The following is a 27374-nucleotide window of genomic DNA, read 5'->3' on the forward strand; positions in this document are numbered from 1 at the left end:
CTGTCAGAAAGAGGATAATTATTAAGGCGGGGGATTTTCGATCTTAAATAAAAATGCATGTGACTTGAAAAATGCAAAAATTACAAAAAAAGAAACAGTTTATGCAATGCGGTGGGTTGATTTTTCCGAAAAAATGCTGGCTTTTGCGAAGCACGGTCCATATTGGCTCATAAATCATCTATTTAGTTGTAAAACAGTTTGCAAAAAGTCTGCTTTTGGCAAAAACAATAATAATTGTAGGAAAAAATCTAAAAAAAATAACCTTTTAATCCATATTTTAGGAAAAACTTGATTTTTTTTAAGAAAATCTCAGCATTATTCCTTTCCAGAGGAAATTTCGTGTATTGGCTTGCGAAAAAATCGCTGACGTGATGTGGTGTGTGTGAAAATGTTTCAGGCCAGCGTGTGCGAGCAGCGTGTTTCAAGCTTGGGAGACTCTGCTGCAGGAGGTGGAGATCGACTCGCAGGCCCACAGCGACATCGCCAGCATCCTCGGGCGGCAGGTGTCGCGACCGCTGCTCGAGCGCTCCTTCTACCGCAAAATACAATCGAGAAAAGTGTTCACTCACCGAGAGAGTTACGACACCATCCTCCATAAAACGGAAGACATGTTGACCAAGGTAAATATCCCCTGTTCTGTTCTTCGCCGATTTGATCTCGGTCCAAATCTCGAAACGATCGGCGAGAGCTGCGCGTAACGAGCACTTAATTTGCTCGCAAAAACAAACGATCAAAGCCTCTCCCTCGCTTGATAAATATATTCAATTACGCTTCTAATGAGCAAAGAGTGATTTGGCCGATCCAGTTTGCTTCTCTTTAATCCCCTCCCTCCATCTTTTGCGAAAAGAGAAGCCGCGGGGTCTCGGCACGTCAATCACTGTCGTCGCAAAATCGGTTCATTGACTTGACTGTCACTATGGCTTCTGTGCCTCTGTCGCGCTTGAATTTTCAGCGGCTGTTGCTTTGGACACGTCTCTATTTAATTTGATGCCAGCACGTCAATCACGGAGCACAAAAACCTGCATTGCTAAAGCTGTTTAATAAAAAAATTATTAAAATGTGCCACTCTGGTTCCGCAAAATATTAAAATTTAATTCTCATTGAATTCTTTTTCTCGCACTGATGAAAAATGCGACCTTTTGGTGGTCAATTAAATTCGTACAAAATGCAACGGGGTCCAGATGTGCGATAAAATTGTTTCGCGCTGCGCAGATCCAAGATGGCGTCTGAACGTGGGAAACAAAAAAACTCTCTTTGGATTGCCGTACGAGTGTCGAGAGTTTGTTTTTACGATCCAAAAGACACAATTATTACATCTCATTTTATTTCAATTGAATTTCCAAGCGCATAGCTGAACAGTCTGATTTCCGTCACAAAGGTCGGGAAAATCACAAGCACCGGAGTCATCTTTCATTTCGGAGAAAGGCATTTCTTTGACTACCTGAAAACCAACTCTTTTTGCTGCTCTTTGGGCTGCTGTTGAAGTGAACACAGTCTTGGTAAGAGGGATGCCAAGTCGCGTGCACAGATCACGCCTCGCCCGCAGAAGCATTTCGCTGATGCCAAGACCTCGGTGGCTCCGACCCACAGCCAGCCCGACGGCATCCAGGTAGTGATCAATTTGAAACCTGAGATATCAGACAGGAACCAGAAAGGAATGTACATTTTATAAATTTTTAGATTTATTTTAGAGGGGAGTATTTCGGTCTCCATGATTAAGAAAAATTTGCCAAATCAGCGGGGTCCAGATTCATGCGACGCGCAGATATGGCGTCTGGTGGAGTATGGCAAGAAAATATTAAAGTACGCGAAAAGAAGCAAGTTTTCGTCAATATTGTGACGCATAATTTGCATTACTCTTAACTAATTGCGTCTTTCGAATCGTACAAACAAACTCTTGACACTCGTACGCGAATCCAAAGAGAGCTTTTTGTTTCCCACATTCAGACGCCATCTTGGATCTGCGCAGTGCGAACCAATGTTATCGCAAATCTGGCCCCCGCTGGTTTCATTTAAATTATTTGCAGCACTCTTTTACCTTTCATACAAGTCAACTCCTTGGCCGAATTTCTCCATGTGCGAAAATACTTTCATGAAGGCCTTCCCCTTGGCTGCTTGGACCAAATTCTGCTCAGGGTCGGCCTTACATTTAACCCTCAGTACGTTTGCTCCCAACACGATTGGTGGATTTTCTGGCGTGACTATAAATCATAAATGAGTTATTTTTGCATAATTTTTTTCATAATTTTAACTGAACCTGGTTCCATGTCCGCCCCTGGGGAACCTTCCGCCAGGGCGACCAGGGACACCCTTTGAGGCAGACTCTGGTGGCGCCACATGCGCTTCACATCTTCCAATGAGGCTTGGTCATTGTACAGCTGCGCGCTCTTCGACAAAGGTGCTTCTCGGCTGTGGATTTCCGCCTGTTTAAATTCAATTAATTAAGGGAAAAAACGGCCAAGCAAAATGATTATACATACCATCAGGTCAATGACATATTCGTCAAGGTCAGGGGTCACATCTCGCACGACGATCCCGTTTTCGCGTAGCCATATTTGGGGTGGAACTGCCGAGGGCCTCATCCATGTCGGCATTTTTTTTTATAATTTGTAATGCAGGTGCTTTCATGAGAGAGATAATTATGAAGATTAGATTTCGTATCTCATGTTCATTCCCCACAACTGATTTTTTTATCTTAAAAAGAGGATTGATTACAGAGACGGCAACGATTGAAAATTATTTGAATTATTGGATGCAGAAGAAGTGGACACAGTGGTTTGATATTTATTGCATCCAACAATTAAAATAATTATCAAAAGTCACCCTGTACCAATCCAGTTGTCTTATAGAGATTTCTTCGTCCCTTCAGTTCTGTTTTATTGTGCCTCTCTATTTTTACTCGAGTTGCCGGCCTTTGCCTTTTTTAGAGATAAAATCTGGGACACAATTAAAGCGCCTTTACTGTCGTGTATCAGTGGGTTTTCTAGAAAAAGAGATGCCAATTTTACCAGAGGGTACTTTGCACGAATAAGCCTGTCGAATGCCATAAAGAGGGCTAAGTACGGCGCCGACTATCTCCGACTTTGTGACAGAGTATTAAAATCAGTGCGAGCGAGCAGGTTATTTGGATCTTGGCAGCGGCTGGTGCAGCAAGCGAACGAGCTCAAGGGGGGCCGCTCAGTTTCCCTAAAGAATTATAAAATATTTAAAAAAAAGTCATCTAATTGGATTTTTGGAAGGTTTCTCATTCATTGGATTAATTTCATGGACTTTTTAAAACTTAACTTTAATTTGGAAATATTGTTAGGCAGTTTTGATTCGGCGAAAATGCTTTTTTGCTCCATTGAGACCGATTCAGGCCCTATTTATAAGTTTTTGAACAGTTTTTAAACAAAAATTTTAATAAATTTTCTTCTCCAAAAAATTAAATTAAATTTGCAAATCATTTTCTTAGTGATATTTTCTTTAAATTAGTTTTTAGTGTAATTTTTATTTGTTTTTACTGACAAATTCCGATTTTTTAATTAACCCTTTGACCAAAAATAGCCTGCCAAGTTCTGTGCTTTGGCCGACAACCTCATCTATTGCTCAAAGCAACAGTAAACAGGAGAAGAGCCAACAATTAATAACATTTAGCATTGTTGACTATAGTAAGAAGTTCTTTTAGTTTATTGTTTGTGATATTTTAGCAACATTTTATTAACTACAATGTGCAATAGTGAAATCAAGACCGATGAACAGTTAAATTTTAGATGTTTCCAAATTTCACGAAAAATCAAACGGTTTTGTCAATGATTTTTCACAAATAATTTGAGGTTGAACTTTTTTCGCCCTGTTGTAACTAATTGTAAAATGAACTGCTGGGACGATTATTGAGAGTCAAATTATTGGCAATTTCCACAGTTGAATGTCAAAACAAGCGCTATAAAACTTCAAGAAAATCAGCTTTGCAAAATTATTTGTGAAAAGTGATTCAAACATAATTATTTGATTAAAATATGCCTTTGAAATTTAGAGAACAGGTTGTATGATAATTAATACCAAAAGTTACGGAGTAAAATTTTTATTTTCTTTTATTTTCCTATTTTATTAAATTTAAATATTTTAAATAATTTGTATGGTAAATAATTACATTTATTGGATCGAATATTTTTAAGTTAAATTTGTAATACAACAAAAATTGATAAATCTTTAAAACTTTCTAACGTATTGCCAGAGACAAATTGTTAATGGGTCAATCCGTATGTACCACGGTTTTTATTTAGCACTAAACTTATTGTCTCTCCTATCAAAGAAAAAAATAATAAAACAGTTTCAGTAATTTTCTGGTTTGAATGATTAAACGAAAATCAGGCTGCCTGACATTTTTCTAACATTTAGCAATAATATTAACAGTTTATTCCGGACGTAATGACGGCTGCCGCGCATCTGGTAGTCCCGGCGGCGGTGCTGTCGGTGCTGCTGCATACGGGGGGCTTTGGTTTACGCCGGCCGCGCCGGAAGAAAAAGCAGCGACGTTCGTTCGTGTCGCAGGGAGCGAGAGAGAGATAAGACTGGCTGGCGGATCCATTACACAAGCTTTCACGGCTGATCCCGGCGGACCGGCGCTGGAGCCGTCCCCGCCCGCCCGCGTGCCATCCGTCTAATTTGCATATCACGTGTGTGTGTGTGTGCGTCTAGACGCGCGTGAGATTTAATTAACTGCTGACTGACTGGCTGATTTGCGCGCCGCGCGCAAATTGCTCCTGGGAAAACGTGCGTGCGGCGAATCGGGCGAATCACTCGGCATCGCTCTTTATGTGTACCAGACGCCGCTCTCATGCTCTGCTCTGCGCAATCGGCGCTGATTAGCACTCCGACACCGGCAATCAGCCACTATCAGACAGGCTGGACAAGCGAAAGGGTTTTTTGGTGTCGAAAATTTTACTCTGCAGGGTTCAAAGAGAGACGAGGGAATAGAGATTTTGTGGTAAAATAGAACAAATTGACCAGTTGCATAAACTCTTAGTTATTAAAGCCGCCAACAGATGGCGCAACCACAAACTTTCTTAAAAAATTGTTTTAAGCGGTTTTAAGGCATTTCCGCTGCGATTTCAGACTCAATTTAGCTCTTTTGCTTTTTTAATTAATTTGCTTTTTTTTGACGTGCAGGAAACCAAAATCGGTTCAGCCATTCGCCGTAGAAACGTTGGAAAAGATTTTTTTATTTCAAAAAATAGTTTTTCACGATTCTACGGCGATTGGCTGAACCGATTTTGGTTTTCAGCACGTCAAAAAATATCAAATTAATTGAAGAATGCACGGTAGCTAGATTGAGTCTGAAATCGCAGCGGAAGTGCCTTAAAATCGAAAGTCTACGGTGGCGCCATCTGTTGGCGGCTTCGAACACTTAGGGTTTATGCAACTGGTGAATTAAAATATTATTAAATTCACCAGTTCGAAGCCGCCAACAGATGGCACCTCTGTAAACTTTCGTAATAAATTTATTTTTAAGGCACTTCCACTGAGATTTCAAACTCAATCTAGCTACTATGCGTTCTTCACTTAATTTATTTTCCTTTGACGTGCTGAAAACCAAAATCAGTCCGTAGAAACGTCGAAAAATATTTTTTATTTTAAGATCAATTCAAGCAATATGCATATATTTCCGTATTTTAGCAACTTTGCTGGTTTTTTGTGGATTTTAAATTTTTAAAGAATTTATTTCTTCATATTTTCAGATAAAAATCTTAATTTTGCGACTCGTAAATATCTTGATCATTATAATAGTATATTATTTACATTGTAACTAATCGTTTTTGCAATATTTTTGCTAATACGTAAACCTTTTGTTGCTCTATTTTCTTTTAATTCTTTAATTTTATATATTGATACGTGCGAGAAATAATAAGCATACATTTGTCCACAATAATTAAGATTAGAATTCCGTGTATTCAGTCGTTCCTGGAAATTAGCACGAATAATGCAATATTAAGCAATTTGAACCATATTTAAAATAGTTTAAAACCATCTAAACATGCCAAATTCCAACTAAAAGCGTCTAAATCTAATTGAGTGACCTTAAAAGTGCTTTTTTGTAGTTTTTTTGGACGCTTTTAGTTATCACGTCTTCCTTAAAGTCGAAATTTGCCACTCTAATAGTCAGAACAAATTTTCCTTGTCCGATACTGCAAGACCTGATGAAATACCGACAGAACTGATAATCCCATTTCTATTCTATCATGTTTTTTATGTCTCACTATGAAGCCCATAATTATTTATTTGGGAGTTTGCTATTATATTTCAGATAATTTAAACAATTTTTAATTCCAAAAAAATATATTAAAACCTCAGAAATTAAAACTAGAGAGAATTTCATTAAATATTTAATATTTTTAAACTGAAAAACTGGAGTAAAATCAAGTAAAAAGGTAGAATTTGGTGTTTTTATCATAGGGAAAATTTGAATCTAAATTATAGAAGGGATCTCCGGTGGACAAAAATCCAGATTCAGATTTTTCGAAATTTCTCAAGAAATTCAAAACATTTTCCCTTGTTTTCAATTCCTCTTCTAGCGATCTATCTAAAAGTGTTGGAATTAAAATGTAAATTTTCTTCTATAGCGAAATAAATCATGCATTTAATTAAGAAGAAAAGGCTCGTCGCTTCTTTAAACCAATTTTTACTGCAATGCAGGAATTTTTTAGCTCTATCCCAATTTATAGATAATGTTGTAGACACAATAGAGAAATGATTTTCCGCAATTTTTCAATGAAAATTCAATCGCCTGTGAGTCCCAAAAAGGAATTAGTTCTCTTCGACTCTTGCGGTGCCCAATCGGCGAGGAATAATCGAAAATGTGTGCTCTGTGTGCTTTCAGTGCCGACAAGATTACAAAGCCGCATTCCTAGCGTACATGTCATCGCCGAGCAATGCGGGCCTGGCCTCCTACTTTGACGCTCACAACGCGTACGTGCAACAACTGCACGCCACCAACGGCATGCTGGAGGAGTACAGCCAGCAGATCCTGCCGCAGCTCCTCCAGGTACCATCCACGCATATTTATACATATTCACTTTCCAAATTATCCCGACGCCACGCACGCCCAACTAAAGGTCAAGTAGTGCTGAGTGAGCGGAGTAGTGCCCTCAAAACCCTCCGTGCAACCGGGAATTGTGCGTGCAGTGTGGTTTTTGTTTTTACGACTCTCGCAAGTCGAGTTATATTTATACGGTGGTTTTAATTTGTTTGCCGGAAGGGAAAACGCTGGTTCAAAAAGACATTCAAATTAATTTCAATCAATAATTCGTTTCCTTTGAATTTTTAAAATTCCTAATTTATTTCATTGATCTGCGTTTTAGAAATGTTTCGTAAAATTTTTAGTTTTTGGTGCTCCTAATAATAAGTTCTTCTAATCCAAATTATAATTATTTTTATACAAAAGCGAAAACTAATTTTAATGGATATTTTGTTCCATTCAATTTTTATTTTTTATTTTTTAAGTATTTCTTAAATTTTATTTTCTATTTTAATTCAAATTACAGATATTTTTGCTTAACTAGATCAGTTTCTTGAATAAAAATTATTTGCTTAGACCAAAAAATGTATTAAGGCTTCATATTTTAATAAATTTCTGGTCTCGCTCAACATGGAAATATATCTTAGATCTACAGAAACATTATTTATTATGCTAGCAACAATTAAGCTCATTTTTTCATTTATAAAATACTATCAATTTTCAAACTCTAAACTAATTTATTTCTCAGTAAACCAAAATTATTACGAATCGCCCATTTCGGCATTTCGGGTTTATTTTTTATGACAAAGTACATGCTCCTTTTTGAGAGGGGGTTAAAGATGATTTTATAGATCTGAAGTGTGTCTGTCAAGTTATAAAATTGCAAAATTCATTCTCGTTCGGGGCCTAAATAGAAATTGTTTTGGCGGGAAAAAAGTTCGCACGTCGCGCTGGACATTTTGGAGAGAAATTTACCTAATTCGACCGTCGACAATCGTTTGGTGTGCTCAGAAACGTCGTCAAAGAAGGTCTTTAAAAGAGGAAAATAATTAAATTTAATTCTAGATTTGCTAAAACTGAATTAAAATCCAAAAAAACTGCTCTGAATGTGATTTCATTCCAAGAAAAACGCTTCTCTCGTATTAAATCGATTTTTATTCCACTCTGCTGGCAGGTAAAGTTTTTCTTTTGAACAAAACGCACTCGTTTGTAGAAGCATCTCCATGAATAATGCAATTATGCTAACTCTTTCGAGAGAATTACAACTCATTCTTGATGCTGGAATGAGAAATTTATATAGTTTGTGCGTCGGCTTGTCGCCTGTGATGCGAATTATTAACTTGCGCGCGTCCCGATCAATCATGAGTGGGTGCACCAAGCTCTCTCTCTCTCGGAATGCCCGCCTGACCTAGTTATTTGTCGGTTGCTAATGGAACTGCAGCAATGATTGACTTTTTCAATGCATTTCCGTTTATCACGACGACGCACGCACGCTGACGCAGTGGAGCGTTTGTTTTGTTTCCAATTACGGATTATTCCGATGTTGAATATGTGTGCGCCAATCCGGAACTGCTGGATTAGCTTCGTTTTGATATTAATTAAGCCCCACTGACTATTGCATTGCGATGTTCACACAGGTAATCGCTTAGTGCGCAGCCGAAAGGTTTTAAACTAATGACATACTCGATAATATACTCGCGCCAACTGAATCATTCAGAAGGAAATGATGATATTTATATTTTTTAAAAAGAGCAATAAAATACTCATAAAAATAAGTTAAAATATAATTTTAGAAAATCATTCGAAGAATACACTACTTTTGAAACCGCCAAAAGGTGACGCCACCGTATAATTTTGTAATAAATTTAATTTTGAGACATTTTCGCTGCGATTTCAGACTCAATCCTGCCACCGTACATTTTTCACTTAATTTGCTTTCTTTTGACGTGCTGAAAACCAAAATCGGTTCAGCCAATCGCCGTAGAATCGTTGGAAAACTATTTTTTGAAATAAAAAATCTTTTCCAACGTTTCTACGGTGAATGGCTGGACTGATTTTGGTTTTCAGCACGTCAAAAGAAAATGAATTAAGTGAAGAAAGCACAGTAGCAGGATTGAGTTTGAAATTACAGCGGAAATGCCTTAAAATCAAATTTATTACCAAAGTATACGGTGGCGCCATCTGTTGGCGACTTCAAACACTAAAAATGGCTTAACCAACAGGTGTATCGGATTTGTTTTAATTCATACCGATTATTTACTTCAATCATAAATTGTTCTTGTATTAAAATCTTTTCGAATTCATCATAAAACAATATTAACAATAGCTGACGCACTTTCAAAAAAAACTTTGGCTAAATTTAAAACCTTTTTTAACGCCCACTTTTGGTCTTTACGAGCGAATGATTGGCGGTTGCCCCGAGCTTAGCGCTTACTAGTCCATCGCCTCGTAAAAACGGCGTGTAATTTTCCACGCGACTAGAGAGTTAGTGGAGCCGTTCGTTCTTTGGTCGGGCGGAGCAGCGTTTGTTAGCAGGCTATGCAACGCGCGCGTCACTTTTGACCGGCAAATTGCCTACCTCTGAATAATTCAATAGCCAAAGTGGATTTAGCTCTCTCTCTCTCTCTCTCGTGTGTGTGAGTATGTGTTGTTGTTATTTTTCTCTTTCCTTCTTTTGCAGGAACTCGAGGAGGTTTACTCAGACCTTTGTACCATGCTGGCCGAGTCGGTGCTTCAAGGAGCGGAAATAATATCCGCCAGGGTGAGTGGCATACGCAAATTTCGCAACAGCTTGCTTTCTCCCGAGCTCCCGCGTCTGATCCATGAATATTTTGTGCATAAGATGAGGGAAATCCTGCCCTTGAGCCGCTCCGTACACGATAAATAGACCGGGATTAACCGGAACAAACGATAAAATCGCTTTGTGATGTGTTTTAAGCCGTTGACATCGTCTATTTTGGAAAATACGCTGTGATTTTTGATTAAATTCTGTTTTTCTGTATTGAAGAAAATAATTTACCGGAAATTGGACGCAATCAGCCAAAGAAATAATTATGATTATCAAAATTAAATTTAAATATTAACCATTAACTCTTTTCGGAGGAGTTTTTATTTTATTGAAACGAAAATTTTAAATAAAATCTGACTAGCAATTTTTTGCACTAATTTCTTTCTTTAAATTAATTTATTTTTTATTTAAATTCTCCACAGGAAATGACCCAAATTTATCCTGACAGTTATCTAGCGACGTTTTTTACTGCAAACTTCCATTTTACAAAATAACCATTCTACAATTTTCAGTTCCTGCGAAAATTAATAAATGGAACACGCGGCAATACAATTTGCTTTGTAACATTATTTGAAAGAGTCATTCTGTAAAAGCGGCTTAATTGCCTCGTAAATTCCGGCACCGACGTCTCCCTCTGCCTTTCGCTTTTTATTGATTGGCCATATTTCAAGCATGAGATGAACGCAATTTTCGAGCTCGATGCATCCTTTGATGGAGCCGCAATGCGCCCCGCTTGCACGTGCCTCTAAGCTCAAACATACCAGAGGCGCTTTTTACCCTCTATTTCTGATATTTAACGTTGTTTAATTTTCTTACAAAAAATAATCACTGAAAAACGAACGCTCTGTAAATTAATTTATTTAAAAAGAAATTATTCACAATTTTAAGTATATTTGATTTAAATTTGCTTGTATATATCTATTATTTTTTTTTATATAAATTTAAGAGTGCATAAAATACAGTATTGTTTTATAAAGCAATGATTTTAATTTTAGTTTGGGTCTTCATCTATGCAATTTTTATCTAATCTCCCTAACTCTCTATCTTGAGAAAACACATATTTATGATTTATGCACGAAGAAATTAATATGAGCTCAAAAATAGTTAAACTATAAACCAAAATTTCCTAATTCTCTAATTTGCGTGTGTTTAAATCTAAACATTTTACCGTGTTTCTCAAAAGTCGTAAAATTTTACGATATATTTCTCATTGCCTTGACTAACTTATTGACGCTTTCCGCTTTTCCGCACGGTGCTGCCACCCGTCGGCAGCTTTTCCGCACCACGTTGTGTAGAGCGAGAATTTCCCAGCAGGCATGGCGCGATTGAGTTAGCTAGCAAGAAATCCACGCAGGAGACGTTCTTCATTTTATTCGGTGTTTCTTGCTCAATAAAATGAGATTTTCTGCCCGGTAATTCAGATTTAAAAAAACGCTTTTATAAAGAAATAAAATTAAGTCTCTATTTAGTAACAAAATATTTTAAAAATAAATATTTATTTATTAATTAATTAAAATTTATATGATATATATTTATTTCAGGCAGGTTCGCATCAAATAAACAGCATTCATTGATTTTATATTATAAAATTTTGACTCCTTCATGTAAATCTTAATAAATATGAAAGTCATATTTTAGGAAACTTGAAGACATTTAAACAAATATTCCTGGCTATCAATCTTTCCTATTTTGTTGATACACACAAACTGTAAAGTAACTCATATCATCACAAGATAAATTTAATTCCTGGCTTTAAAGCTTGATCATTTTTTTGACAAATTAATGACTCACCAATGATGGAAAAATTTACAGATTTGTTTTTAGTTTTTTTTTCTCTCAAGCTGTCAAAATTTTCCCTTTAGAAAGCATAAGGCTTCGAAATTCTTTTTTCTGGTCCTTCGATTTAATTTTGATTGAGAAACTTGAAAACTTACTATTAGTCCGTAGAGAGTATGATTTTTTTTTAAAAAAAATTTTCGCTTTCAGTATCAAAGTATTTCAATTCAACCATAAATCATAAAAACGGCTTTTACCCAACTCTCATCTCTGTAAAATCGAGAAATGGCTAGGGACGTGCAAAACCAATATTTTTATGAAAAGGATTTATTGTTTTAACGTAAAGGATTTTTTTAATGTCAGTTGAGAAGCAGACAGTAAATTTAAAAAAAATTTAAATGTGACCTTTGCAGAGGCGTAACAGGCAGCAGATTTAAAAAAGGGGTGAGTGGTATAGTATGGTTCCCAAACAATTCATTGAAAAGGGGCGTGGCAGGAAAAGTGAATCATTTTCCCTCTTTTTACCGGGATTTTGCTGGTAGAAATCATTAAAATTAGTGAAATAATTATTTTTTGAAATGATTCTCGAACAAATTAACTTAATCTTTGGGTGTTTTCATTTTTCCAAAATTTTGGATTTCGGGCCGCTATGTCAGAAGTAAATGGAAGAAATTTGACTGCAAATGATTTTAATAAATCATCACACAGATTTTTATTGCCTTACATCCTATGATTTAGCATCCGTTTTGCTAATCCATTACACAATTTCGCCACCGCTTAATTTAACTCCCACACAATTACGCTTCCGCTCCGCAACTGGCGAGTGTTTAATTAAACGGCTCGACAAAGACACAGCGGCAGGATTTCCTTTGGTGGCACGCGAGCCGAGAATGCATTGCACAAGCCTGCCTGATTGTGAATGCAGCCGGCACGAGCAAGTGGTGTGTGTGTGTAATATCAACCCCCGTCGGTGGGGTGTGTTGCGCGTTCGTTTCTCTGCTGCAATTTGTGCAATGTCCGCAGGCTGTGGAGCAAGGCCGGCGGTACGACGGGCTGGGCGCGCTGTGCCGCGGGGTGTCTGGTCCTCAAGACTTGGCCCACTTCGTCAGATCTCTGCAGGCGCCGCCCCCGTCCAACAACAAACACAACTTCCTGCCCCCGCAGCCGCCTCAGCTGCCCACCCCCAGCGCCGAGGACGCCGCCGACGCGGGGGCTGCCGCCGCATCCAACACTGGCACGGTCAGTATTCATTTTTTCTTTTAATTTTTTTAAATAGGTGACCACTTTATTTGTTTTCATGTTGGCAAAAAATGAAACCAGGCTTCATCCTCTTTGTTTCGATTTTTTTTTCATGATTGGGACGTGTATTTGATGGTTTAGAATTAAAAACAAAGACAATGAAGCCTGGTTTTATTTTTTCTCGACATTTTTCTTTTAAATTTGCTCATCTTAAAATATCGTCTTTGTCCGACAGCGTGTGAAATAAAATAGGATTTCAATTAAGGAGAATTAAATTAGAATTATAATTCAAGTCATTCAATAAAAATCAATTAATTAAAGGAAATCTGTTTAACCCAGAGAGCTAATGCATAAAAATAAATCAGACGCAGGTGAGTATATCAATCAAGGGGTGTTTTTGTTACAAGTTTGTCAGGCGGATGATGAGATGAGCAAGTTGAAGGCGGTGAGCGCGCCGCCCGCGTGCATGACAAGCGGCTCATCCTCTCTAGCCTCCAGACTGACGTGCAATTTATTTTGACAGGCGCCGATTTTGCGTAACGAACTCTCGCTGGAGCGGCTGGCGTCGATCCACCCCATCAAGCCGCGCTTCGACGCGCTCAAGAAGGAGGCCAACGACCTGGAAACGCAGATCAAACAACTCACCGATGCGCTTGACAACCTCCTGCGAATGCAACAAAGGTAAGTAAAAAATAAATAAAGTGAAAATATGTGTTTTTTTCTGGAGTGTGTTCATGTTGACAGCTTCGAAAATAGTGGCACCTTTTTATTTTATTGAAAGTCATTTAAAAAATAGCTTTTCTTTTGGAAAATAAATAGGGCTGTGACATGACAGTGATTTTTTTTTAAAATATGATTTTACGCAATTCATTTGTCACATACTTCTAACCAAAATTGCCCCAAATTCCTTTTTTTTTAATTTTACTGGTTGCGGTTACGCCTCTTTTTGAGCAAAGGAAATTAATTGCTTCCGGGGTGAGACAAATTATGGAAATTCAATAGGGAGAAGATAAAAAATAGTTCTTTTGGGTCTTGAAAGAAATTTTTTATTTTTTCAAAAATTGCGGATTTTCGAAAGGGGTGTGTGTTTGGCCTGATTAAAATTCAGCAGTAGATAGCAGCGTCAAAAACTGCCTAAATTCTGAAAGCTAATTAAATTTCCAGTTTTTTCCTATTGAGAAATTTTGTCTCAAATTTACTATTTTCGCACAAAATTTGTCTGAAAATTTCAACTGGCCTTTACAGAACATTTAAATTTTTTTGGGAAAAATCAAAATGCCCAAAAGTATGTTAATTTATTTAAGAATCGTCTCAGAAAATTAATTTTTATTTCATTTTAATAATTTATATGATTTTTTAGAGGTAAATTTGGAAATAAAATTATCAGAGCCTCCGCATAACACAAAGACAATTTTTCTCTATTACAAATCGTCACAGTTTTTTTTTTGTCAAGCGTTTGGAGCTTCCCTCCTTGGCAAGAAAATGACGTTTATAATTACTTGTTGGCAAGAACATCAGAAAAATGCAAAACTATAGCCGAAAAATATTCAATTTGGCTAAAATTACTCTAAAACCGTTTATTTGCACCAATTAAGAGTCTAAAAATTTCACGAAAATTCCGTCTTAATTTCACAGGGCTAAAAATAAATAATCAAATCAAATTTTTTGAGTTCAGAATTCACTAGATAAATAATTTCAAGTTACAATTTGCATTTTTTCAATTATATTTTCCGCAAACGAATTTTCGGCAATAAAGAATTCCATGTAGGAACCTTTGGGCTGCTCATTTTCCACGCCACTTGACGCGGCGGCGGCGGCGGTGTTTTGTCACCGGCGCACGTAATTTGCATCAAAGGTATCCGCTGACACTATAAACTTTGGCTCTCAAAGAAAAGCCTCATGAATTTTTCATCCGCGGCAAGAGATGTACACGAACACACGCGCGCTTGATGCTTCTCTGCTTTGAGAACCTGAGAAAACAAACACATCAGCCGCCTCTTCGCTTGCGTGGGCGGAAGCCGTAATTTGCATGCCCGGCTCTGCAATTAAAACTTTCTCCGCGGCGCGCGCGGCGAAATTTGCGATTATTTCGTCTCGGCGGCGCAGCGCGTGCGTTCGTCGGTCGCCGCCTTCGCCGTTAATGAGCAGACAAGTACACGCGCAGCAGCCCCCAACACCGTCGAGTGCAATTTATTTATTTTTTTTTTTGCCTTCGCAATTAACACTAACCTACTTTCAACGCCTGCCGACGCCGACAGACCGGAATCGCGCAAAACACGGGCAGAAACAGAAAAGCTGATGCATTCTCTGCCACTTTTCCCTGTTGGCTGCTTGCACTACGTATGCATCCTCTCACGCTCACGGAAAAGAAAAATAGCGTCATCAAAATGTGACTACGACACAACGTCGCAATTCTTATCTCGTAACTAGTTTTTGCTTTGAATTCGTTATTTTTCTAATTGCTGTAGAGTGTAGATTTTTTAAAAATTGTATCAGAGTTTTAGAAGGCAGATTTTTTTCATGTCACGTCAAATAGACCATATTTTACGAGGTTTCTGAGCCCACAAATCGATTCCTGAGGGTCGAATTAGTTAAAGTAGACATTTTTTCCGACCAAAAAGTGCAGCGCGACGTGCGAACCGTTTTTTCCCGCCAAAACAATATGAATGCGAGAGCTGCGCATGCGTGAGAGCTGGTTTGAGCACTTGCAAGAGAGGCCGCCTGTAAGAATTATTTCTTTGTCACATCCAGCCAGCTCTGACGCATGCGCACTTCTCACATTCATATTGTTTTGGCGGGAAAAAACGGTTCGCACGTCCCGCTGCACTTTTTGGTCGGAAAAATGTCTACTTTAACTAATTCGACCCTCAGGAATCGATTTGTGGGCTCAGAAACTTCACCAAAGACGGTTTTAAACGGCGTTCGCTAAAAAAATCCTTTTTAAAATGGCCCAGGTGATAAAAAAACTGTATAAAAATAATTTTATTTGGTAAAATTTTGAAATGTATTATTTATTCAAATTTCTTATATTTTATATTGGTCTACGCGCACTTTTGAATTTCCCTGAACGCATTAAACGATATGTTCTCTGGAAATTAATTTTTTGACTTTAATATACCTTTTTGCATTACCAAAATAATTTTTTTTAACTTAAAGTTTTAATCATTTTTACCAGTGAGAAACAAATATTTTTCTAGCTCAATTTTCTCAATTTAGGGAGCAGATGATGCGAACCTTATTTAAAAATTTACAATTTTTCAAATAACCTCGAAATTAAATTGAAGATAATTAAGCTTTTTAAATTTGTTTTATTAGCATCAATATTGAATTTATGGTTAAAAACCCCATTAAAAATATCGCACTTGTAATTTTTAAATAATTTTTAAATAATTAAATTTTAATAAAATTGTTTAGTATGTTTATTTTAAAACATATTTTATTTTTTCCTTTTTCAGAATATTCATTATTGTTTTTATTATACATTTTATATTACCTTTTTCATAAAAAGAATTTAAGTTTTGGCTTGCATATAATTAAATAAAATATGTCTGAGATACAACAATTAATATTAAATTTTATTGAATCCTCTGCATCGATGAGTCGCCGTAATTTAGAAGTAATTATTGAATCGTCAAGCTATCAAAACTATTAGAAAAATTGTAAACATTTAAATACGCATAAGGAAAAGCGTGGCTATTTTATCCCTGACGGAGCCGCGCACACCACCCACCTCCGTGGACATAAAATTTCTCCTTCACTCATCGCGCGCGCGGGCAGAAAGCTGGCAGGTGTTGCACAGCAGTTGTCAAAAGTAAACACACAAGAGCGAAGTTACAACTTAGCACTTTCTCGGGGTGTACTCTCTATACGACAAACTGCACTTGGCTGCACGACAGCGTGCAAACAAGCCGGCTGCTATACTTTGGCTTTGGCAGAAGTTGGTGTAGAAAATTTCTGCTCTCGCCGCAATAGGAGCTTTAATGTACATTTTCCTTATGCCGTTCCCACGAGGAGTAAGTGAAACTAAAAGCTCCAAGGCACGCAAAAGCAACCTGCTGGATATATTATATTGAAAAAGCAGTGCAGCCGGCGATGCACGTGTGCAGTGCACTCTACTCTTCTCTGACTGAGCCGAGGTAAAACTAAAATCGTTATTTTCTCTCGTCGCCGCAGAATCAGCGCTGCTGCACCGGAACAATTTCCTCCTCCTCCGCGCGGTGCAGCGGAAAAGAAAGAGCGGCGGCTCGTGAAGCCTCCTCTCCTCGGCACATCTAATCTGCATACGCGGAGGTGCCCGCAATCCTGTTATCTCCCCGACAAGTGCAAAGAGCTATAAGAGACGACGCTCGCTACCCACACCGGAAGATAGCCGGTTATTTCAAACAGTTCTTCTTCCCTTAGCGCCTTTTTTACTCTTCAGCCATTCTGCTTCTGCTCAGAATATGCTGCTCTCGTTTTTATGCTGAACAAAGCAGATTTCAAAATGATCGGTTTAGCACAAAGTCAGAAAATCTGAAGCAATTCACCAGTTGCGTAAGCCTTTAAGTGTTCGAAGCCGCCAATAGATGGCGCCACCGTATAATTACGTAATAAATTTAATTTTAATTAACTTCCGCTGAGATTTCAGACTCAATCCTGCCAATGTGCATTCTTCACTTAATTTTCTCTCTTTTGACGTGCTGAAAACCAAAATCGGTTAAGCCAATCGCCGTATAATCGAGAAAAATTATTTCTTTGAAATCCAAAAAAATATTTTCTGACGTTTCTACGGCGAATGGCTTGACTGATTTTTGTTTTCAGCACGTCTAAATAAATAATTCTAGAAGCAGAATGCACAGCAGCTGGATTTAGTCTCAATCCTCTAATGGTGGATTCGAAAATCGAACACTGAATTTACAAATTGTGCTTTCCCAAAACAATACTGTCATCGACTACACTGCATTAATTGTGCTGTCTTGTGCGGCTCTATAATTCTTCTAAATTGGCTGGACTTCCAAAGTTTAAAAAAAAAATCAGGAACTCATCTGGACAGAAAAGTTTTTTAAGCTCGATTTTAGTCAATTTCGATGATGAATCCAATCAGGAATAATTCTTACCTCCAAAAGCCAAATTAATATAATATGTTTGACATAAACGCTAATAATTTTCTGTTTTGAAAATCCTCGTTCTGAAATTGTGTTTCAAGATGATTTTTTAAAATTTAAATTAAAGGCTAGATGTAGCTGTTTAAAATTAAAGTTTTATGAATTAATTTAATATTAAATTTCAGAAAAACAAAAATGTTTGTAAAAAATTCCAAAAATGATTCAGATAGCAAAATTTGTCAATTAAATTGTGTTTGTTAACTTCATTATTTAAAGCAATTTTTTTTGTGTACTGTGTAAATTAAATAACGCTTTTGGCCAGAACAAGTTAATTTAATTATTTGTGACTAAAGAAACAGCATTTTATCTTCTTCAATGTGCAATATGTAAATCAAGATGAACAACAATTAAGATTCAAATTTCTGGTTGAAATTTCTCTTAATTTCGATCCCTCTATCTGCAAATTTTGAGGAAAAATTTTCTATTTTAGTAGTTTAACAATTTATTCCGATTTTGCAGTGCGCAAAAATGCATCACTGGGTAAATAACTAGCGGGAACACCCACCAGTGATGAGTTTTTTCCTCATTTTTTCGAATTTAACCCCAAAACGGTCAAATTTGGCGCCAGAAAAATCCAAAATTTGGGAAAATTACGATTTGTTTTAGAATTATATGTCTTTTGGTGAAACCAGCGGCATTTTTTTTTATTTTTAATAATTCCTATTTTTGGTCATCCATCATCGGAATTTTAGATTTTTCAATAAATATGTAGGTGTCTCAGGAAAAATGCAGAAAAATGGATTTTTTGCAATGTATTGGGTTTTAACGGAAAAATACAGGTTTTTGCGAACACTGCAATTGACTTTTGAGCCGATTTTCGCACAAATTTTAACGAAAGCTTTCGAAATTTTTTGATTTTTCCTCATTTTTAGATAAAATCTATTCAATTTTGTGCACTCATTTTCTGTAAAAGTGACATGCACGTTTAAAACATGAATAAATCAGGAAATTAATGCATGGCATATTTTAAATTAATTCTTTATCCGCTTGTAAAAAGAAACGCATCTTTTGGATTATCAAACGAAGCAACCTTTTTAATCAAATCAGCGCCGAATTGGTCTATGTACGCCGTGGATGAAATCCGAGTTTTGCTCGACTGGCGGCCGCTGGGGAAAAAAGCGGCGCGCGCGCGAGTAGCGATTTTGCGCGCAAATTAATTGGGGCCGGCGTTGCGGCTTAATCAGCGGCGGCTTAAAGGTGAGCGCGAACGGCCGGCTTCCTTGGCGTCCCTCGGGAGTGAGCGAGAGCGAGCGCCGGGCTGGCAGTGCGCATTTGCCTGGCGCTGGCTGCCGCGCGGATCCGGCCGCCGCCGCCGCCGACGACGACGACGGAGCCAATCTGGCCGGCAGTGCGCCGCCGGAGCCGCCCGCCGAGCGACGTGTCAGCCGCCGTCGCCGCCAGCCCAGCCGCCAGCCGACAGGTTAAACCACCCCCTGCTCTCTTTCTCTCACCCCCTACCACCTCATTTCGCCGCTATAGCCCCGAATTATTCATTTTTCATACACGCGCGCTTGTTGTTCTTTATTTTCCGCCGCTCGCAAAGTGACGCCGGTTGAGGCTCGTGGGAGTCGCCGCTTTCCTTCGACGCCGTCTAATGCATTTTTAACGCCGCCCGCCCTATCGTAGAGGCGCGTGCGTTAATTTTCCTTCGCCCCAAGTCATTTTTCAGACGCCGAAATGTGGCAAGCGATTTTCGGGCAGAAGTAAAGTCTGTATTTACCGCTCAAAACCCCAGGCGCGCAGTCATTAATTAATCCGGGCTGTTTGTATTTATTTTTATCCTCACTTTAAGATAAAAGACTAAACAAATTACTTTTCAGATGAATAAAATGCGCATATTTAATGTTTAAATTTGGAAAAATGGCAGAAAAATAATTTTTTAGGGATATTTATGAAAATTTTCAGGTCAATTATTCTTTTTAAGCTTCCTAATGATGCGGGACCATCAAATAATCCAGTTTTAACCATCTATAATTACCGAAACCGTCTAAAAACCAGGGCTCGCAAAAACCTACATTTTTCCGAAGCACGTGAATATTTATTAAAGATCAAAATATCTCATGGTTTTGATAAATGACCAAAAATAGGATTTAAAAAAAGATCAGTAAATAATCCACTAGTTTTGCACCAAAAGAACAAAATTTTGGCCCGAAATGTGACCTTTTAGGATTTGAGTTCGAAAAAGTGCGGAGAGAACCAAAACTGGTGCTCTTTCCAGCTGTTTTTTGCCCAAAAAAAACTTGTGGTATATTTCTGCGCATTTATTTTATTGGCAAACCCTGCTAAAATCATCTAAATTGGCAATATTTCCACTTTTAATTGCAAATTTTGTTTCCACGTTTGAGATTTGTCCTCGCACCGTTTCATTATTTAAGGATTTTTTTCTCCCCAAATGAAATTTTTAAAAAGAAAAAATATTTTCTTAAAAAAATAAATAATATTTGATCAGGTTATCAGTTAAATTTATCCAAATAAAAAATTAGGTGTTTCCATGCAACATTTTGAGCTTGGCAAAAACATATCAATGAGCCAAAATGCACTACTGATTTTTATTGCGCAAAAAACAGTCTATAAACCAGCCAATTTTGCGAATTTTCTACATTTTGCTGCGTTTTTCTGAATTTATTCCCACATTTTGACAAAATAAAAAGTAACAAAACAATTTTATTTATTTTAAATGTATTTTACAATAATCCACAGTGAAATGGTGAAAAGTCTTTTTATATTTTGAAAGTAGCTGAATTATCCCAGGCGACTGACTGACTGTTTGCTTCCTCTGCAAACAATTTGATTTGTCCGGGCATGTTGGTGTTTGCTGCCACTGGGCCAAGCTTACTTACTTGTTAGGGCTTCGAGGAAAACTCTCAATGTGCAAATTGTTGGCATAGACGAATTCGACGGCTGTTCTCGAGGAAATTGATTTAATTAAGAAGTTTGCAAGCTTTGAGAAGGGAAGTGAAGTTGAATTCCTGCGCTTTGCCAGCGTTTTCATTAGCAGAGAGTTCGGACGAATTGGTCCTCAGGGCGATTGATGAAATTGTTCGGAACAAAGGGCCAAATATTATATATTGGATTTTCTTCTCCTCTGGATTAGCTCCCCTGGAGAGCAGAGATAATTAAGATTTTGGTTAAACGGGTCAATATTTCGCATTTTATTTTACATTAATTTTTATCAGAAAATCTGAATTTTCTAGAGAACGACCGTAAAATCTGTAGAGCATCCTATAGAAATTAAGTTTAAAAATCAAACTCTCAATAAAAGGGCTAATAAACCAGTTGCGTAAGTGTTAGAAGCCACCAACAGATGGCGCCACCATATACTTTAGTAATAAATTTAATTTTAATTTACTTCCGCTGCGAATTCAGACTAAATCCTGCCAATGTGCATTCTTCACTTAATTTTCTTTCTTTTTGAAGTGCTGAAAACCAAAATCGGTTCAACCAATCGCAGTAGAATCGTGAAAAACTTATTTTCGAAATAAAAAAAAATATTTTCCAAAGTTTCTACGGCGAATGGCTGGACTGATTTTGGTTTTCAGCACGTCAAAAGAAAGAATAATAATTGAAAAATGCACAGTGACAAGATAGAGTCTGAATTCGCAGCGGAAGTGTCTTAAAAATAAATTTATTATGAAAGTATACAGCAGCGCCATCTGTAATAATATTTCTTATATTAAATTTAAATAATTTGATTCAAAAGAGGAGTCGCGTCGGAGCGAATTATGCTTTGTTTTCCCATAGGAGATAAAATAATAAAAGCTCTGGGAAAACTTCTTCTTCTGCAGTGTAACAATAGGCAAATAGGAAAAGCGCGAGTCGCGATGATATTTACATTTGGCAAATCGCTGGAGAACTTATTAAAAATCGGCAACGACGGCGTCGGCGGCGGCACGAGCTCCTTTGTGCAATTTTCCGCCCGAAAAGTCGAGCACAGCGGGCAGGGTAATAATCGCGACCTTATTCTCTCAACGCGTGCGAACTGGTGCCTTTTTATCGAGACGCTGTCAACTGCTGGCGCGTGCACAGAATAAAACTACACCATAAAGTTGTGTGTGGCCCATTGTGCGCGCCGCGGCAGAAAGAGAGAGAGCGAGTTTTATCAACTGGTGCTGTTTGTTTGTGTTCGCAGGAGTGTCGAGTCGAGTCTTTACAACAAGGCTAATGAGCTGCAGGAGGACATCAGTTTGAAGAGGTTCGACCTGCGGGTGGCGCAAATCCATCTGGCTGCAGTCAAGGCACAGGTCAGTCCCCCATTTTTTTATTATTTTTGTAAGTTTGTTCAGCCGATATTTCATTTATTTGCACTCCGTGGAATTCAATCCGAGGCCTGACGGATGGGAGCAGAGAAAAGGCCGGCCTTTGTTCTTCCGGCCTTTCTTTGTGCTCAAACGCAACAATTCAGCCTTCGGCACATTTTGCTCTTCAGCAAAGAAATTAATTGTTTCAAGGGGACGATAAAGGATCTCCTCTAAAAAAAACTTGAATAGCTTAAATATAACAAAAATCTGTTTTAATCCAATTATTGATCTAGGAATAAACGATGGTTTGGTAAGCCCTTAGTGTTTAAAGCTGCCAATCAGCAGAAATATATTTAATTTTAAGGCATTTTCCGCTGTGATTTCAGACTCAATCTGGCCACTGTGCGTTCTTCAATTAAATTGCTTTCTTTTAACGTGCTGAAAACCAAAATCGGTTCGGTTAATCACCGTAGAATCTTGATAAACTTTTTTTTTTAAATAAAAAAAACCTTTTCCGACGTTTCTAAGGCGAATGCAGAATTGATGTTTGTTTTCAGCACGTCTAAAGAAATAATTCTAGAAGCAGAATGCACCGCAGTAGGATTGAGTCTGAATTCACAGCGCGGAAAATAATTAAGAAATAATTTCTTACAATTTTTTTTAGAAAAGTCTTGATCTTGAATTTTAGACATGTTTATCGCGTGTATAAAAAGGGCGCTTCTAAAATGTAACTGCTTTTCCGGAAAAAGGGAAAAAAAGACTTTTGAAGATCTCTGCTCCTGGTGGAGATAAAAAAGGAACGAATAAAATGCCTGGAAAATGTACGGTGACTCTTTTCCTTGTTTTTTATCATCCACCTATGAAAAATGGAAAATACGTTTTTTCCATCGTGAGTCACCTCTTAAACGCTTTATCTCACAGCTTCTACTTGTCATAAATGCAAAAAAATGCGTGCTGTTAAATTTTTTAAACCCTGCATGATGCGATAAAGTTTTTTGGGTGTCAACACCTACCCTCTTCCAACCCTATGAAATCTGTTTATGTTTTTCGTCATTTTGAAAGTAAAAAAATTCCAAAATATTCAAAATTGACGAAGGAAATCTCTTTTCAACTGTGCCTACACTTTTGGAATTATCTGGAAATTAATTCTGAAGCAGCGGGGGCCAGATGTGCGATAAAATTGGTTCGCACTGCGCAGATGCAAGATGGCGTCTGAACGTGGGAAAGAAAAAGCTCTCTTTGGATTGCCGTACGAGTGTCAAGAGTTTGTTTTTACGATCCAAAAGACACAACTAGTTAAGAGTAATGCAAATTACACGTCACAATATTGACCAAAACTTGCTTCTTTTTGCGCATTTTCACTTGACCGTACTCCACCGGACGCCATATCTGCGCGTCGCACCAATCTGGCCCCCGCTGAATTTTCATTGGGTTTAAAACGAATTGCTGCTTTGTATTGACCGCAAATTTTAGATTTTCACAAAGGAAAAAATATAAAAAACAATTTCCCACGCATTAAATTGGTAAAATCCCAATCCAGTGGTAATGAACGGGTGATTATAAACAAAAATAAAACCCAGCCTTCACCAAACGAATTGTCGTCTTGCAAAAAATGTTTTTTAAAAAAAACTTTGAACGTTTTCAAACGAAAACGCTCCTATTTTCCTCTCAAAGGAGACGCATTTTCATGAAGTGTCACGTCCGTGGCGCCTCGTCAGTTTCAACCCAATTATTTTCCATATTTCGGCATGCTCGAAAGACATCTAGAATTCTCAGCGCACAAACGCGATTTTCCTAATGACGAGAATGCTTAAATGCAAGTTAGAATTGCGCGAGAAACGAGTTGACGACGACCCGTGGGCCGTTCGTTCCGAGGAGGAGCGACGGCTGCCAATTAAGCGTGCATGCGTCGTGGCGAGCACGTGTCCAAAAGAAGGCTCCGAGTGCGCGGCGTGTCACGACGCGTCTCAAAGGTCAGGAGAGCGAGCGAGCGAGCGAGCGCGCGCGGGAGCAGGCAGGATCGATTGTTCACGTTAGTTGACGTTGCTATGGGCACACATGCACGCACTACCTACACACCAGCAAGGATCACCCCCGAGACAGCAGGCGTGTGCCCACCCCCAGGGTGTACGTGTGGTTGCTCGCCGCGAGCCTAACACCGCTTATTTATTTTCGGCTATACGCGATATTGGAAATAAATCTCTCCTCCGAGTGCCGTATGTGCTGTGCTCCGCGCTGCTCGGCGCGCGTCAGCGAAATACGCGAAACGATGTTCTTGCTTTTATATAGTTGGTTGGATATAAAAAGAAACTGCGCCTTGAATCGGGAATTTCGTGATTGAGAGTCCGCGGTGAAATGCTGGACGAGAGTTGTTAGTTGTAGCCTTCAAATGTAGCGTCAGGTGTAAATTAAATATCTGATTCTATGCCAAAAGCTCTATATTTCTTGGCGATCTGATGTTCTTAAAAGTTAAAGGGGAAAGAAAAATCCTTGAACACTCTAATTTTGAGGCAATTCACCAGTTGCATAAACCCTAAGCGTTCGAAGCCGCCAACAGATGGCGCCACCGTTGACTTTCGATTTTAAGGCACTTCCGCTGTGATTTCAGACTCAATCTAGCTACTGTGCATTCTTCAATTAATTTGATATTTTTTGACGTGCTGAAAACCAAAATCGGTTCAGCCAATCACCGTAGAATCGTGAAAAAATATTTTTTGAAATAAAAAAATCTTTTCCAACGTTTCTACGGCGAATGGCTGAACCGATTTTGGTTTTCAGCTCGTCAAAAAAAAGCAAATTAATTAAAAAAAAGCAAAATAGCTAGATTGAGTCTGAAATCGCAGCGAAAATGCCTTAAAACCGCTTAAAACAAAATTTTTAAGAACGTCTGTGGTTGCGCCATCTGTTGGCGGCTTCAATAACTAAGGGTTTATGCAACTGGTCAATTTAGACGATTTAAAGTTTGGTTTGTGCTCATTGAATGGTCCCGCAACGATTAGAAGCTGAGAAAAAAAATTGCGATCATCCCAATTTCACAAAATGAATTTTAAAACCATTTTTTCGACGTGCTGTTTATTCCAGGATAAATACAGCGTGGAAACAAGATAATTAATAGAGGTGCGACTGGCAGGACAAGGTGGTAGTACATGCAGTGTAATTTATAAATTATTATGTAGGCGCAGTTGTGACACATGTCGCGGCAATGGCAGTGCACCGCCACTAACACTATAACAGGCGCGAATTATGCAGGTGGCGTCGGGCCGGAGCCGCAGTGTGCGAGCGAGCGAGCGCCTCTTCGCGCAAATGGGACGGGGCCACTTTGCAGACCGGGTGAGATTGCACTTTGAAAGCACGGCTGGCTGCTCTTTGTCGGCAGGCGCACACATTTCGCCCCCAAGTGATTTCTGCGTTTGGCCCGCCATTCAACGCTGTGCCAAAGGTGAATTTATTACAAACGCCGGGAAAAACGTGACTTTCTGTTGATTCCTTTGTGTGCTGTGCTCGCGTTTGTTTGGCGAAAATTTGATTTTGTTTTTTAGAGAGGCAAACTGTGCGACAGGAAGCCTTGCACAAGGCCAATTTTCTATCGAGTCTTTGTGTTCGATATTTTCCTAAAAAAATGACACGTGTGTAGAGTTATGTGTATTCAAGTTTATTTCCCTAGTGGAGTCAGTGAAAGTGAGTTGATTTGTTCTTGTTATATAAGGCAAGGAAAAATGAACGTGGAAAGGGTATAGACAGCAGTGGAATATATTAAAGAGGATTGGTACTGCAAAATCCTGGAAAATTATTGTTGCCAATGCATGAAACGATCTCTTAGGACTAATTTGAAGCCAAACTTGGCATAAGGAGCAGCGTAAATTTTTTTAGAAAAGTGGCTGCAAAGTTAGCACTGTCTCTTTACTTGAAATCCTATTTTATTTCACTAAAAAATAGTTTCCCTAAAAGCTTTCACACGCTGTTGGACAGATCTCAACGAGAGGAATCGAAATCTGTCATGAAAAAGTGGCCAAGCGCTAGAAATTTTGGAGAAAAATTGAAAAATTTTAATTTTTAGCAATTTTGTTTATTGCAAATTGTTGACATTAATATCAATTAGACAATAAAAATTTCTCGACCCGTGCAAGTGCATCCTGGTAGCAGATGAAAATTGCAGTCTAGTTTATGGTTTACATTATTTTCATAATTCCAAGTCAAATTCAAACTTTCGCGCGGGACGCTGGGAGCGGCCATCATGCGCGGTCCGGTCACGTGACGGCCAGTGAGAATTATTTCTAAAAAATTTTAAAACAGCTATAGGAACGGACATACTCTTTTATCCTCCATAATTTTGTAGTTTCTGGATGGAAATAATCTCAGGAAGACAATTAGGCATTGCACATTTTCCTTTTTTTCCATGAAACGCACGCCATAAACTTTTGTTTATAAATTTAAACCTGCGTAACGTTTAAAAGGTTTTGTGGACCATCACTCTAAGACTGAATTTAAGACCTAATTTTACACATAATGATGGTTTTAAATTGTCAAAATTGTTAAAAATCCATTCAATTAACTAAAATCTGAGTGGAAATCCTCATAATGACGGTAAAAAGTTGTAATAATAAAATTTTCCTGCAATCACAATTATCCTAATTGCTAATTCATGATGTTCTTTTGATGTGATGCGATTGCAGAAGAGAGCAAATAAAGATTTAACCTTTCATTCATCGGTTCAGTGACAATTCTGTCAACACTATTCAGTTTCAAAGCACTCAAAGCACCGGCTCTGCGTAAACTAATGATTTATAAACACGGTTTGCAATTAAATTAGCAGCGCGGACTGCGTTTACACAGGATTCAGCACAATTACTGCTGAATTTCCAGGAATTAAGTAAATAAACGTGTTTTACAACGACGCGCAGATAATATGGCGTCTGGTAGAGTACGGCGGGAAAGTTTCAAACGTAAAATGAAATTGGCTTGGAAAATTTATCATGAAAATGAGTATTTTTGTTGTTATTTCTTTAGTAACAGCTGATTACGCTGGTAATTTGCGAATCGACCGTTAGATGGCGCCTCAGGCCAATGGAAATGTAACAAAATGCGCGGGAATGAAATTATTAGGTCGGCACGCCCCTTTTTGACGCTTCTGTGGAATGTCTTCTGATTGGCCTCCATTTTTTCGACGCCATGTTGAATTCTGACACGCGGGA

At 38.2% G+C, this 27374-nt stretch overlaps 2 protein-coding genes across 21 annotated transcripts in view; one reads left to right on the forward strand and one right to left on the reverse strand.

Annotated features, from left to right (window-relative positions):
* The window catches only part of Stacl (Stac-like), a 166137-nt gene that overhangs the window by 87390 nt on the left and 51373 nt on the right, over window positions 1–27374 (forward strand). For all 20 annotated transcript variants that reach the window (XM_065495497.1, XM_065495504.1, XM_065495491.1 and 17 more), the window contains exons 3-8: window positions 398–620; window positions 6860–7024; window positions 9678–9758; window positions 12585–12800; window positions 13324–13481; window positions 22074–22185. In XM_065495497.1, the coding sequence (XP_065351569.1) occupies window positions 398–620; window positions 6860–7024; window positions 9678–9758; window positions 12585–12800; window positions 13324–13481; window positions 22074–22185 (955 nt within the window). The remainder of the gene's footprint in view (window positions 1–397; window positions 621–6859; window positions 7025–9677; window positions 9759–12584; window positions 12801–13323; window positions 13482–22073; window positions 22186–27374) is intronic.
* Window positions 1316–2609, reverse strand: LOC135946978 (uncharacterized). Its single transcript, XM_065495515.1, has 4 exons — window positions 2481–2609; window positions 2258–2423; window positions 2039–2201; window positions 1316–1628 (listed from the first exon to the last, which is right to left on the reverse strand). Exons 1-4 carry the CDS (start codon window positions 2592–2594, stop codon window positions 1328–1330), a joined length of 744 nt encoding a protein of 247 aa, XP_065351587.1. The 5' UTR covers window positions 2595–2609; the 3' UTR covers window positions 1316–1327.

This window comes from Cloeon dipterum, chromosome X, assembly GCF_949628265.1.
Source record: "Cloeon dipterum chromosome X, ieCloDipt1.1, whole genome shotgun sequence".
In the NCBI taxonomy this organism is placed as follows: Eukaryota; Metazoa; Arthropoda; class Insecta; order Ephemeroptera; family Baetidae; genus Cloeon; species Cloeon dipterum.